At 38.0% G+C, this 16,340-nt stretch overlaps 1 protein-coding gene across 3 annotated transcripts in view; it reads left to right on the top strand.

The window, feature by feature from the left end:
• twin (CCR4-NOT transcription complex subunit 6-like twin) overlaps positions 1 to 16,340 on the top strand; it is a 501,959-nt gene that overhangs the window by 394,116 nt on the left and 91,503 nt on the right. For all 3 annotated transcript variants that reach the window (XM_090397005.1, XM_090397006.1, XM_090397007.1), the window contains exon 8: positions 7,223 to 7,374. In XM_090397005.1, the coding sequence (XP_090253131.1) occupies positions 7,223 to 7,374 (152 nt within the window). The remainder of the gene's footprint in view (positions 1 to 7,222; positions 7,375 to 16,340) is intronic.

Genomic DNA, 16,340 nt, shown 5'->3' with positions numbered 1-16,340 from the left:
CACCCACTAAAGTTATCCTTCCGAAGTCATTCTTCCTTTTTCTTGCCACATAGTGGAAGAACTCTTGATCTTCTTGGCTAAGGTCTTCTAATAATCTGATTTAGCTTTCCTTACTATGCTGGTAACCTTCCTAGCTTGAGCCTTGTACTGCTCATGGGTGTACTGATCACCTTTCTCCTTGTAAACATTCCATAACATTTTCTTTTTTTGCAGATCAAGCTTGATACTACTGCTCATCCATCTAAGGCCTACCTTGTTTGTCTTCCTGACCATGGGGCTACATTCTGATATTGCCTTCCTCAGATACCTGCTGATTTTATCCCATGCATTGCTAACATCTTTCCGCTGCAATATGTTCTGCCATGGGACAGCTGTAAGCTCACTCCGAAGCTTGTTATAATTACCTAACCTGTAGTTCCATATATATACCCTTTCTTAAGAGAGAAATCCACAAATTTGGATTTGTGGATCAGGTGGTATTGCAGGGTCCACAAATTTGGACCCTGCAATACCACATGATCACTCTCACCAATTGGAGGTAATGTGAACACCTTACTTATGCATATGTCCTCTGAACCAATGACCAGGTCCAACACTCTCACACCATGAGTCCCTTCAGTTATGTGTTGTTTCTAGTAATTATCTCATAGAAGATGTATGAATTCCATTTCCTTTTTGCCAAGTGATATTTCTTCCTTCCAATTGATATCACCATAATTAAAATCCCCCATAATAATCACTATCTTTCACTAATTTGCTGATGTATGAATTCAATATCACTCTCTGTATACCTCCCCCCCCCCCCCCGGTCTATAGCAGGCAACTAACTGTATATTTGGTTGTGTGGTCAGTATTTCACACCAGGCCACCTCAAATGAACTATCATTCACACATCTATCCTCTTGATATACTACTTTCTTTTGCTGCAACTTATCAGCTATTATCAACAATCTCCTTCCCTTGTTCTATCTTCTCTATCCTCCCTGAAAATACTGTACCCATCATATTGAATTCCAATAACCACATCTTCTGCTGACAGCCAAGTTTCACTAATGCCTACAACTTTTGGTGAGATTGCACTGACTAATGCCAAAAATTCTCCTGTCTTAATTTCGAATGCTTCTTGCATTAGTTTAGAAAAATTGCAGATTCCCTTTAGTTCTTGTACCAGCTTTAGAAGTGATAAACATGCCACTAAATCGGTAGTCCCATTTTTATCCACTCTATTCTGCAGTTTATTCCATGAATAAGGATCAACAAATATACAATCACTGCATACGTTTCTCCCTCTTACACTCAATCTTTTCAATTTTAGTTTCTCTGCCCAGTTACTTCAACTTGTTCATCTTCTATGGAAATGCCATTACTGATCTCAGACTCCAGTAATTAATTCAGTTCAAAGTAACCTTAACTGTTATAGCTGAAATCTGCTGTTACTCAAGTTACTGTATATCCAAAAGATACTTTAATAAATCAAACATTATTTATAGTAATTATATATGTCATTTAACAAACATATAAAGGGCAAATCATTACATTGTAAATTGAAACATTAAGTCATTCTCACACACTTTCTCTCACTTTAAACTACAAACAAACCAAGACAAAACTGCATTGCATTGAAATTAACAAACTCTTAATGACAAATATACATACATACATATATATTATATATAGGCCAAGACATAAATTATTATTTTATTATTATTATTATTATTCAGGCCTCCATGGAGTCGAAAGACTCATCGTGGGAGGCCCTTCCTAGGAAACACAAAGTCTATCAAAACTCATCATGGGAGGTCTCCCTCCTAGGAAACACAAAGTCTATCATACACTCCTTAAACGCATTGACTATTCTTGCTCTCACTACTTTATCAGGCAATGCATTCCATGGTTCAACCACCCTCCATGCAAGGAAACCAGTCCTCACCCCTCTTGCTCACAGTTTCCTTTCGTGACTTCCAGGGATGGCCCCTTGTCATCACTCCTTCCTGCTGTTCAACCAAGTGAAAGAACTCTCCAATGTCTACCCTGTAACCACCTCTCAACAGTTTAAAAGTCTCAATCATATCACCTCTCCTTCTTCTATCCACCAAACTCTGCAGTCCACATTCCCTCAGCCGATCCTCATAACTGACATTGTACAGTCATGACACCATCTTTGTTTTCTGCCTTTGTACCCTTTCCACAGTTAATTTATCCCCTTCAAAGCCTGGGGGCAAAATCCGAGAACAATAGTCTAAGTGTGGTCTATTCAGCATCTTATACAATGGAATGATAACTCTTTTATCTCTGCAGGTCAGCATCCTTTTCATTATTGCAGCAATCCTCTGTGTTACCTTCACCACCTTTGCAATATGTACCCTGAATTTCAGGTTTCTATCAATGATCAATCCTAGATCTCGTGTTTCCCCTGCTTCCTCCAATAGAGTATGCAGTGTCCCAAACCTCAAGACCTTACATTTTGCTACATTAAACCAAAACTCTCAATCATTTGCCCATATGTCTAGCCTATTCAAATCCTCTTGCAGGCCACCACATCTGCACTATTACTAATAACCTTTCCAGGCTTCGTATCATCTGCAAACAACTGAATATCCCCCTGCAATCCACTGAGAATGTCATTGATATAAAGGTTAAACAATATAGGTCCCAGTACTGAGCCCTGTGGGACCCCACTTGTAACCCATTTCTCACCTGCCACATATACAACCACCTGGATGCATACATTCCACAAGTCCCGCATGCGACAAAATCCCGTATTCTATCACGCAAAATGAAGTCCTTGAATGGGGGAGGACTTGGTGATACGCCATTTGTAATTTTAACTGCCACTGCCATCATTATTCAAAATGTGTCGAGGAACATTACAACTAAATGTTAAATAAGTATAAGGGAGTATAAACAAATTAGTCCTTACCTTCCAGTAGTTGAAAAAATATTAAAATAGAAATACTGCTTCCATTCAGAATGAAAAATATTAGTTTATGTATAACATAATGGAAGCACATATATTTATTTAATTTATTCTGTTTCTGTACTTCATCAGTTGAACAAATTCCTATAAGAAGTACCTTGAAAATATCAGTACATATAAGTAAAAGTACAAACAAAACATTTAACCATGCTACCAGCCAGGACGTATATATATACGTCCAAGTTATCATGGATGCGAAATGCATGTTAAAATTGTAATACCACTGGTATTACATTGAAATATATGATGGATACGAAGTATGAGGATACGTATTTGATCCACAATGGCCAGTAAGGTGGTTAAGTATACTAAATTTAAATAAAATAAAACTAAATCATGAAAATTTATGTTATCTTCATCTTCTCTTCCACTGTTATGCATCTGATTATGACTCCCATCTTCTCGGTAACCAAAATACACAATATAGCGACAACAACTAACTCCAAAAACAACCACTGAAGGACACTCGTATTCCAATAAAACAATGTAGCACAAATCTCAACAAAAGTCAGACTATTCACTGATCAAAAAGCCTTTTTTTCAGCACAGCTCAAATTTCCTGCCACGTTCTCCGGCGACTCTAGCCGGAGTTGTTATATTATAAGGGAGTTATTATAAATAACATTATAATAATCCATCATTTCCATTTCAACCAATTTCAATAATTATTTATTTATTTTTTGATACTTGGTTCTTGGATGGAATCAAGATAGAGCAGCAGTTATATCAATCTTTGTACCAAATTCTCAAATGAGAGAATTTAACTGATTAAACAAATTAGTCCTTACCGTCCAATAGTTGAAAAAATATTAAAATAGAAATACTGCTTCCATTCAGAATGAAAAATATTAGTTTATGCATAACATAATGGAAGCACATATATTTATTTAATTTATTCTGTTCCAATCAACAGTGATGGTAGGAATGTCAACTGTTTCTGTACTTCATCAGTTGAACAAATTCCTTTAAGAAGTACCTTGAAAATATCAGCATGTATCAGTTACTGCCAATAGACTGTATGCCTGTGCACTTCGTAATGAAACTTCCATTTTATCCCTTAAATTTATGGAAATTCTGGATCCATATTATTCCATAACTATAACTTCAAATTCTCCTCTCTTCCTCTCTCTCTCTCTCTCTCTACACTATGTTGTTTTCAGTTATTTTCTAGGCATCCTCTGTTTCTAACCAACAAAACTTTGCCATGCAGATTGTGCCAGTTGCATCCAGGTTCTTCGCTCTTCTTGGCAATATCACTGTACAACATGTGCCTTTGTCCAGAGGTAAATATCTTCCAAAAATGTCACCATAATGTAATAATATTATTCACACCTTTCTTCAGTATATTCTTGTGCTATGCATCTAAAAATCCTCCACAGTAATTAGTTTTGGTTTTGAAATTACTCTGCATGCAATGTCAACAGTGGCAAGTGTAAACAATACATATACTCTAAATATTTCCAAAAATGCATTCATTCATGGTATAGTAGGAAGTCAGCTGAATAAATTTGTATGGAATAAGAGAGAAATTAGTCAAAACACTGAACTAGATGTATATAAGACAGTGATCGAACCAGTTTGAACTTATGGATCTAAGATTGGGTTAGAAATAAAACACTTGGTCAAAGGCCAGAGACTACAGATATGAGAGTTATGCGAAAGATTAGGGGAGTGAGCAGTTGGCATCATTGGCAGTATCATATTAAAAATGAGAACATGAGGAAGGAACTTGACATGTTCAGCATTCAAAATTGTGTCTGCAGAGCTAATCTCAGGTGGCTTGGTCACTTAAACAGAATGGGAGAGGAATGGTTATCAAGGCAAATGCTTTTTTGCTAGGATGACAAAAAGCATATGTTTGATAACCAAAAAACAGAACACCCAAGTTTGATCAAGTTTACCAACTTTCTGGATTCTGCTATATCTTCTCTTTTCGGTTATTTCAAAATCTTATATCTGCAATAATAAATAGAATTGAGTCTTCATATTTCCAGATACTAAAAAGAAAACAATTTAATAGCTTCAAAATAAATTAATTAAAAAAAAGTATTATACAAGGACTGACTTCAGTATCAGGTATTTAATTACAAGTGCTTAACATTAAACACAAAGTGAAAATATTTAATTCCCACCTGACTTAGCTTCCTAACTTTGTAAATGCACCTATATTGCTTCCTCAAAACACATCTAGCTCATTTCCTCTGTGTGTGTGTGTGTGTGTGTGTGTGTGTGTGTGTGTGTGTGTGTGTGCGCGTGCGCGTGCGTGCGTGCTGCTAACATCTTCCACTGTGCCATTTTTTTTATGAGCTTATTTTACAATATAAATGTAATTTTCTTTATGTTACTCAGAAGAAAAGGAAAGTAAGTTTTCTTTCCTGTGTCTCCCCCCCCCCAGCCTGCTTAAGAATGAGCAAGTCCCAGAAATCATTAATAGTTTTCCTCTTCAACTTTACTGTTCTTACTCTCTTTAACCACCCACACATCCATCCAAACAGATGAAATATATCAATAATTTTATTACTATTATTATTATTACACCCACCATGGAGTTGACAGACTCATCATGGGAGATTCATTCAACTGACAACATATTTATTATATAGAATCTTAAAATCCCTAACATTCCTTGCATTAACAGTGCATTCTGGTAATGCATTCCATTCACTGACAGTTCTCCATGTAAAAAATCTACTTCTCACACCCCTCTTCACCACACTTTTGCAGAATTTCCAAGGATGACCTCTGGTTCTTCTCATCTTACCTTCTACTCTTTTTATAATCCCATCTGGATTAATCTGATAAAATCCTCTCACTAACTTAAATGTCCCTATCATATCACCTCTTTTCCTCCTATCCACCAAACTCTGCAGTCCACATTTCTTCAACCTTTCTCCATAGCCAGCACTCCAAAATCCCGACTTTGTCTTAGTCACTCATCTCTGGATCCTCTCCAATGTCTCCACATCACATTGAAAACTAGGTGACCAGATCCAAGCACAATAGTCTAAGTGTGGTCTGACCAGTGCCTTATACAGTAGCATAACTACTTCCTACATGTTAGAGTACTAATTATCATAGCAGCACTACAATGTGCAGCCTTTGCAACACTAGCGTTATGCCCTCTAAACTTCAGTCTGCTGTCAACCATCACTCCTAAATCTGTAATCTTATCTACTTCCTGCAGTATGGCATCATCATTAGTACCCTGTCAATAAAAGCAGCCTCCTGAATGAAGAACCAGAAGCTTAACTCCCAGTTGAGTAGGAAGTAAAGTTATATTGCCTTTGACTCTTGTTGATGATTTTCTTGCACTGGTTTTGTGTGGAGGTGTTTGGGTTAGGAAAGTGAAAATATTTAATTTTCACCTGATTTATTTCCCTAACTTTGTAAATGCAGTGTTATATTGTTTCCTCTAAACACATCTAGCTCATTTCCTGCATTCTCCTAACATCTTTCCTTTGCAGTTTTTGATTCCACTGTGCCATTTGAGCTGTTTTCTGTGTTTGTCATTGTTATTTACTACATAGTTACACATTTTCCTTAGCTGAGAACTATACATCCTTTGCATCTCTCTCTGGTTATGACCTCATAATCACTCTTCATTCAGTGAGTGTGTATGTGGACAGAGGAATTAAGTGGCTATCTTGAAAATCATCTGATTATATACTAGATTCAGTTTTGCAAACTGAGGTGCCTTCCACTATATGATGTTTTAGCTAATTATTCCTAGTAACTTTGTAAATTCTGTTTCTTTTCTCTCATGTGCTAATTTTTCCTTACAATCTAGATTCTTATAGTTAATCTCAAATATTGATTTCTCACTTTATATCAAATGAATATGTGGCTCATTGATTGTTTTTATAACATTAACAATCAACTGCATTTTTGTTCTGGTGTCTTCTGTCTCTCTCTCTCTCTCTCTCTCACATTTCCTCAAATGGTACTGCTTTTCATAATCTCACTAGGTTCCTTGACAACTTCCACTCTTGTTCATCACATGTCTTCTGCTGTCATCAGTGGTACATCTCTGCCAGTTAAACTATAGTGGTTGAATCATTTTAATTGAAAATTAAAGTAATATTTTTAAATTTAATAATTATGATGAAAACTTACTACTAAGATATTTTGATAACTATCTGTATCTCATCACATATATTATTGCTGTTGAATTTGGGAATAGTGATTTATGCTGTTAGGTGTCAGGGTAATATTTATAATAAAATGGTGAGTTTATTATCTTAACAGGTTTACGTTACTAAGAGAACATCTAATAGAATTCAACCAGCTTGCAATGGCAAATGCAGAAGGATCTGATGATATGCTAAACAGAGTCATGACTAAAGACAATATTGGCCTTGGTGCCCTTCTACAGACCAAAGAAGGAGCTTTTGAAAATGGTAACTTCCAAAATTAATTACTGATATCTTCTTGAAATGATTTCTTGTGATTTAACTATTTAAATTTAAATAAGCATTCAGTTTGAGTATTATTTGTTCTGGCTGGAATATTTTTTATATATCACTCTCACATGTGAGAGATTTCAGAACTATAGCAAATTGATTCTGTGTCTGGGTAGAGATTAAAAGAGACGGAATGGAATCTTCTAATGTTCTTTTTCAAGGTTGGAGGTTGTAGTCTTGGAAGCAATACTTCTATTGGGCAGCTTCTGTTCTTGGTTTAACAGAAATAGAGGAAGAAGAATGATGGATGCCACTTCTTCTGAACAATGCCCATTGAAGTATCTTCTTCAGAAAAAGCATAGTGCAGAAACATTGTTTGTTAGATGAAGAATCGCTGATTATTAGCTGAACTGTCCTCTTTTGAACAGCATCAGTAATATTTAGAGCTTTTGGCATCTCAGATATGAGAGCAGTATTCTAAGGTTAGGTGCATATGGAATTTGTACAGAATTAATAGCTGTACAGTAGAAAATAATGTCTTGAGTGAAAAAATTATGTCAAGTTTTTTGGGTGGTGGGGACACCATAGAAGTGATGTGTCTGTATAAGTTTAGTTAAGTGTTAATTCAAGATCAAAGATCTGGTCTTGATTTCAGAACTGTATTATCAATGAAAAGGAAAGATTAAATTTGGTGATGAATGATTCATCACCAAATTTAGGTGAAAAGAACTTGGCAACTAATAAATAGCTGGAGAGAGCTGCATGCATGAGAGAAAGAGACATATGTTGAGATACAGAAGAATTTTTGGAACGAGTTAGAGGAAGGTTCATGAGTATTAGTCTTTCAGAAAGAAAGATGTTTTAAAAGCTATTTAGCTGTTTTGTTACAAAAGTAAATGTAATAACAGTTGTTGAAAATAGTTATAGGAACTTAATAAATTAAGTTTTTTCTCACATATGAAGAGAAATGTTTATTGGATATTAAAGGTTCCATTAGTGCAGTAATGTCTCGATGGCTCTTTCAGAGGATACAGCAATTTGATTTTTAAGTGTTCAGTTGTTTTCCCTCTGGATCCTTCATACAGGAAGTGGAAAAAGATTGTGGAATCTTGAAGATGAAAGTTGAAGAATAAGAAACGTTTTGTGGGATTTTTCTAGAAGGCATTAATGGAGGAATGCTAGACTCTTCGAATTTGAAGACTTTATTCTCAAGTCTGAACTCTTTGTATCTCTAACTAATAACAGTAAATCTACAGTTATTTCCAAGATACATTAGTTTTCAGGAGAACTGTTTATGCCAAAGAAATAATGAAACTGTTTCTTTCAAGAGGGGTCAACACAGTTAAGAGACAAATGTTATTTTTGAATGGTATAATTTTGGGCCCAAAAACCAGATAAGATGTGATTTAATGCTTTACCTTTTAGAATTTTAAGACAAGTTTCAGAATACTGTATTTTTCTTTTTAAATGTATCTTAATAGCATTAAACTGTTTTTTGGTTTTTGTATATATATATATATATAGGTGTGTAGATTCAATTTATTGAATTATTATTGAAGTGAAGATTGAATTTTGAGAATAGGAGAGAATTATCATAGCAAAATTACATATCTAGGATCTTACTTGTGTGCTTAGATTTAGTATAGAAATCTAACCACTCACAAACTTTTTTTACAATAGGCACAGTAGACAAGATTTAATAGTTTAAAACTATTCACAATGGCACAATTCATAACAGGATTAAATAAATAAATAGTACTTAAACTTTTTACAAATAACAGAAACTTTTCAAAACTTTCTTCACAGCCATTAGCTCTTTCCAAGCTGAATCTCTCTTGTGTTCTGAACCCAAAACTTTGGGGTATTTATTCTTTGATATTGCTGATAAATCTGCCTGCAAAGAACTTCAGGAAAGAAAGGATAAACTAAAAAATTAAACAATCTTTGCAGTTCTTCTTCTCAGCTGTAGAGTCAGCTGACTTTTTTGTCAAAAAAGACTCAATGAAACAAGGCAGATGACTAGTGGTGTATCACAGAGCTCTGTGCTTGGACTACTGCTGTTTAATTTTACATAAATGTTTGCTGGATTAACTATTACCATACCCAAAGTTGGGTATGGTAATGGTTAATCAAGGTGATATAGAGAGCTTGCAGGATGATTTAAATAGGTTAACAGTGTGGGAAAAACATAATGGATGTCAATTTAATGTAGAAAAGAGTGAAGTTAGGTATTTTGGGTTACAAAGATTACAAGCTGTGTATGTACCACATTGAGGGAACCATATAATAAATTGATGAAGTCAGGGATTTGGGGGTAGTAGTAGTACATAGAGAGTTGAAGTTTAGACAGCATATTGCTAAAGTTGCCATGGTAGCTCACTGAATTACTTGGTCACTGAAGAACACACTAACAAATAGAGATAAGGGAGTTATCATTCATCTTTATAAAGTCTTGTTATGACCACATCTGAATTACTGTGCTCAGGTCTGGTAACCTGGATTTCTTGGGGATGATCTAGAGGCAAGTGACCAAGATGGTGAGTGATCGGTCTATAGAATGCTTCCTATGAAAGATTGCAAAAGTTGGTTGATAAGCAACAAAAAAAAAAGGGGGGGGTATGTTAGAAACATTTAAGTTACTTTAAGGCTTTTATAGGATTGATTCAGCACTTGGCTAGAGGTGACAGAACAAGAGGTCATCCCCAGAAGTTGGGTAAGAATATGCGTCTGGTTGATAGTTTGGGTCTCTCGTGATGGGTCTTAGGACTCCATGGAGGTGCCAATAATAAAATGTGGCAATAATAATAAACAGCTGTTAATGTCCTTAGCTTTGGCCACAAGTTTGCATCACCATGGCAAGTTCTTATTTTAGAAATCATGTGGCATGTAGAGAGCGACATGTAAAACTTATATCCTCATGGTGCCAACAGCATCAGCTCAACGTAGCTAACATCTTATCACAAGCATTCTGCCTAGAAGAAATCTCTCGAATACCAAGCTCTACATACTATGTAAAATTCACAAAGACAACAACATAATCATCACTAGAGTCAAACAACAGTAACACTAATGTTGAACTCAATTCCTGTGATTATAATTGAAAATTGAATATGCTTCTCAGTGACTGCACTAATTATAAACTGGTAGCTTAGGATCCCCACTATGTCTCAAAAGGCTTCTAAAGATGCCACATCTTGATCTGCTGAAGCTAAAAGACTCAAACCTTTTAGTTTCCCCCCCCCTCCCCTGAATATGTAGATTAGCCAAAACTTATAAATCCATCATAAATGGAATCCAGTGATAAGAACAAGCAGGAGAGAGTGAAAATGTGAGAATGAACTATTTGTGAATGAAGAGTGCATGAGATAAGAATGTGCATATAGGAATGCAAGCTGGACAGGGAAACAAGGGGGAGGGATCAGGTAGACATAGTATAACAACAGTGGTTTCTGGAAAAATAAATTCATGTATGTGAATTCATGTATGTGCATAGGGAATAGCTGAGTATATTAGATAAAAAGTTATGAAGGTGAGCAGACAGGAGCAAGTGTGGAGAACCACTACATGAGGGGATGGCATGTGTAGGACTGGTTATAGACCAAGAAATGAATTGCTATGTTTATTTACAATTATCACAAGTATCAAAAATATGGGAAATGAATTTATTATAATTATTATCTGACACCTCCAAGGAGTCCAAGAACTCATCACAGGAAGGCATTCCACTACACCCCTTCACACATCTCATCGTCATTCCTATTACTTAATTTTCAAACTACACAAAACCACAGTCAACGCCATCTACTGCCCATCACCACAACCACAGCAGTTTTTGTCTGTATGCAGGGAAACAAGGGGGAGGGATCTCCCCCTTGTTTTCCCTGAATACAGACAAAAACTGCACAAAAATGGTTGGAATAAGCAGTTGGATGAGAATAATTTTCTGATTTGATTGGGAATAGAAATTGAAGGGTATGATGTTTATTATGAGGATAGGAATGGGGGAGGGAGTGCTGATAATGAAGGGGTAATGGTGAGAGTAGTTTTGAAGCAGTATATCATTAGATTGATGTTCTGTGGTTTTAAACCACAGAACGCTACATCAAATAGCATTGTTTCCATCTAACACGTATTAATGGTTGTATAGATCTGTTATTCGGTTTTTTATGGGTGGGGGGGGGGGGGGGTGGGGGGGGGGGGGGGTGGGGGGGGGGGGGGGTGGGGGGGGGGGGGGGTGGGGGGGGGGGGGGGTGGGGGGGGGGGGGGGTGGGGGGGGGGGGGGGTGGGGGGGGGGGGGGGTGGGGGGGGGGGGGGGTGGGGGGGGGGGGGGGTGGGGGGGGGGGGGGGTGGGGGGGGGGGGGGGTGGGGGGGGGGGGGGGTGGGGGGGGGGGGGGGTGGGGGGGGGGGGGGGTGGGGGGGGGGGGGGGTGGGGGGGGGGGGGGGTGGGGGGGGGGGGGGGTGGGGGGGGGGGGGGGTGGGGGGGGGGGGGGGTGGGGGGGGGGGGGGGTGGGGGGGGGGGGGGGTGGGGGGGGGGGGGGGTGGGGGGGGGGGGGGGTGGGGGGGGGGGGGGGTGGGGGGGGGGGGGGGTGGGGGGGGGGGGGGGTGGGGGGGGGGGGGGGTGGGGGGGGGGGGGGGTGGGGGGGGGGGGGGGTGGGGGGGGGGGGGGGAGTTATATAGCTTTAACCCTTAAGCACCCCCTGTAAAATATTGATGTCTTTAATTTTATGTCTTTTTCTCCTTGATATGATATTTCACATCCCAAATAACTGAAAGTATTTATCTGTTCTATTATTTTATTATTAATAACTATTTTGCTTCTAACTAGAGTTTGTCCACAAAATGCCATTGTTTTAGTGTTTTTTTTTCTTTGGAAATTTTCATTTCAAATTGTTCTGCTATAATGTTTAAATTATGTATTGCTCTTTGTAAATTGTCTTCCTTATCTGGTATTATTACCTGATCATCTGCAAATAATAGTGTATTTATTTTGTTATTCCGGGAAATTTCTATACCTTGATTTGTTAAGGTGTTCCACTGTATTAATATATCATTATTATAAATATTGAAAAGTGTTGGAGATAGAGTGCATCCCTGTCTTACTCCTTGTTTATAGATTGTTTTTCAGATAACTTTTCATTTATTTTTATTTCATTATTTTTGTATATATTCAATATTGCATGCAGTAAAATATTAGGTATATTTATTCTTTGTAATATATCAAACAGTATATATAGTTTTACTTACTTGATTTAACTTACTGCTAATATTTCTTTGGTATTATTATTATTATTATTATTATTATTATTATTATTATTATCTGAGACCTCCAGGGAGTCAGCAACTCATCAAAGGAGGCTATAAATCACCCAAACCGGCTGTCATGCCTTCCTTTAAATTCATTCACACTAGATGCACTCACTATCCCTGAAAGCAAACTATTACACTCACTCACTGCTCTCTAGCTCTTACCCCTTTCTTGACTGTGAACAAACTTAACTTCCACAGATGCCCCTGTGTTCTCTCCCCCATCTTCCATATAATGAAAAATTTCATCAGACACTATGCTATAACACCCATTCAAAAGTTTATATGAGGGTGGTCTGAACCATAGATGGCAAAATAATCAGATTTTTTTTTTCTAAGTTCGTACATCTGTCATAAGCATCCATGTGAAATTCCAAGTCATTCTATCAAGTACAGAGTTTGTTTTATACAGCTTTCTGAAGGAAAAGTGTTTTCTGTATTCCTTGAAATGGATAAAATTGAGTATCATGCGGTTATAAAATTCTTTGTAAAAGAAGGTTTAATGCAAAAAGAAATGCATTTGAATTTCATAAAAGTTTATGGGCACTCTTCTCCTTCGTTTTTGACAATTAAGAATTGGGCTGCCAAGTTTAAACGTGGCCATACCAGCCTTGAAGATGTTCCACGTGAAGGACGTTCAAAAAATGTAACAACACCAGATATTATTGATCAAGTGCACGATATGGTATTGGATGACTGGTGAGTCAGAGTGCGTGAAATTGCTGAGACTATAGGCATTTCAAAAGAACGTGTGGGATATATTTTGCATGAAGAATTGTAAATGAAAAAGCTTTGCACAAGAGGGGTGCTGTGCTTACTCACAGCAGATCAAAAATGCATTCGCATGAAAATCTCTGAACAGTGCTTGGAGCATTTTAGCCTGTTTTATTATTATTATTATTATTATTATTATTAAACAAGACCTCATGGAGTCAAAGACTCATCTAGGAGGTCCTTTTATCTCACACACATCTCATCATACCGGGTCTTAAACACATTCAAACTCCTTGCAGACACCACACTCTCAGGCAAGGCATTCCAATCATTCACAACTCTGCACGAAAAAAACCTGCCTCTCACTCCCCTACTCACACCCTCTTTATACAGTTTCCAGGGATGACCTCTGGCTCTCCCCTGATCTCCCACTATTCTCTGTAGAACTTCTCCACTATTGATCCTATAACAACCCCTTACCAACTTGTAGGTCTCTATCATATCTCCCCTCTTCCTTCTCTCCACTAGACTCTGCAAATTATATCTTTTCAATCTTTCCTCATACTCGACATTCCAGAGGTCAGAAACTACCTTAGTCAGTCGCCTTTGGACCCTTTCCAACATCTCTTCATCCTTCTGAAAACCAGGTGACCAAATCTGGGCACAATAGTCCATGTGTGGCCTAATCAAAGCCTTATACAGTGGAACAAGAATCTCCCTACTTCTACACATCAGTGTCCTCCTCATCATTCCCAGAAGTCTTTGTGTTGTCTTCACAATTTTGGCGGTGTGTCCCCTAAATTTTAGATCCTTATCCACTATCACTCCCAGATCTCTTATTTCCTCTACTTCCAACAATATATTCTCACCAAGCATAAATTCTGCATTCCATCTTTGTTTTCCAAATTTTAAAACCTTACATTTTGCAACATTGAACTCACATCCCCATTTGCTTGCCCAATCCCGCAATTTATTCAAGTCTTCTTGCAAGGCCACAACATCTTCACTACTCTTTATGGTTCGTCCCAACTTTGCATCATCTGCAAACAACTGAATATCACCATCTAAATCTTTGCCAATATCATTAATATACAAGTTAAATAGTAATGGCCCTAAAACAGATCCCTGAGGCACTCCACTAGTGACTTTCCTTTTCCTGGATATTGCACCCCCATACACAACTTGTTGATACCTATCAGATAGCCAGTCTCCAATCCAATGCACTAATCTAATATCCAACCCCATCTGCTCTAGTTTGACTGTCAACTTATCATGAGGTACTCTATCAAAAGCTTTTGCGAAATCCAAGTATATTACTGTGTATCCTTCTCCTCTGTCCAAGGAAGCAGTCACTTTATTGTAATAAGTAAGTAGATTACTAAAACACGACCTCCCTTTAGCAAATCCATGCTGTCCATCAAAGATTATACCATTGTTGTCAACCCAACTCTGGATCTTAGTTTTCACAAGCTTCTCCAACAACTTAACCACAACACCTGACACACAGATAGGCCTATAGTTTGATGCTTGAGTTCGATCACCTCCTTTATGAAGTGGCACAATCTTGCCCTCCTTCCACTCTTTAGGAACTTGACCAAGTGCAAGACTCGTATTAAAAAAATATGTCAAGGCAGGTGTCAACTCTGTGGCACATTCCTTCAGAATACGCGGTGATATATTATCAAGTCCCACAGCCTTATTTACATGTAGTTTACTCAACTCCCCAAACACCTCTTGCTCACTTACAGTCAGTCTCTCCTCCCCATCATCAACTGCTCTTAATCTCTCCATGAAGTCACAATCACAAGATTGAAAGATCTTTATGAACTGCTCATTAAGTATCTCCACCACACATTCTGCAACAGCTGTCTTTATACCATTCCCTCCTATCAATGTCATCCTTCGTAATCATTCTTTCTTTTGCTGGCTACATATCGAAAGAACTCCCTAGGATTCTTTTTAGCTTCATTAGCTAACTGCTGTTCATACCTCTCTTTAGCTACTCTCACCAACCAAGTCACCCTCCTTGCCTGGTCCTTGTAGACCTCATGAAATTGGTTACTTCCACTTCTCTTATGCTGCCTCCACAATGCCCTTTTTCTCTGTATTGCATGCTTAATCTCTTTATTCATCCATCTCACACCTACCTTATTTAACCTTCTCACCCATGGTATACATTTAGACATTGCATCCACTAAATATTTTTTGAAAATCCCCCAAGCTGCATTGATCTCTTTTCCAGCTAACTCCTCATTCCATGCTACACCTGCAAGCTGTCTCCTGAGCTCTTCATAATCACCCCCCTTGTAGTTCCACATATACCCTTTTTTCACAGGGGTCCTTGCACTGCTGGCAACCACCCAAGTAATCACCTCGTGGTCACTTTCACCAATTGGTGGATGATTTGATACCTCATTGATAATTACATCCTCCGATGAAATGACCAAATCCAAGACCCTTAATCCTCTTGTGCCCTCTGTTACATACTGTCTGAGGTAGTTATCCCTCAAAAACTCAAGAAACTCATTTTCTTTACTTCCAGTTGCTATCTCTTCATTCCAGTCTATATTGCCATAATTAAAATCACCCATAATGATCACCCTTTTCTTATTTGCTTGGCTTATTTGACTATACATTTCACTATCACCACCATCCACATTACCAGGTCTATAACAACATCCCACCGAGTATTTGATTCTATTCACCTCTATCTCACACCATACTGCCTCAAAACCACTGGCCCCATTTCCCTCTTGCATCTCTACCTTGTATGGACATAACTCTTTCTCTATCATCAATAGCACTCCCCCTCCCTTTTTACCCCTTCTATCCTCACAAAACACATCATACCTTTCCATCTCTATTCCTGTCAGGATGTCATCCTCATCTAACCATGTCTCACTTATTCCAACAATCTCTGGGTGCACAGACGCAATTAGTGCAAC

The sequence above is a fragment of the Typopeltis vanoorti genome, chromosome 8, assembly GCF_054136105.1.
Source record: "Typopeltis vanoorti isolate ZY-2024b chromosome 8, IOZ_Tvanoo_1.0, whole genome shotgun sequence".
Lineage (NCBI taxonomy): Eukaryota > Metazoa > Arthropoda > Arachnida > Uropygi > Thelyphonidae > Typopeltis > Typopeltis vanoorti.
This window is presented reverse-complemented; position numbering and strand designations above follow the sequence as displayed.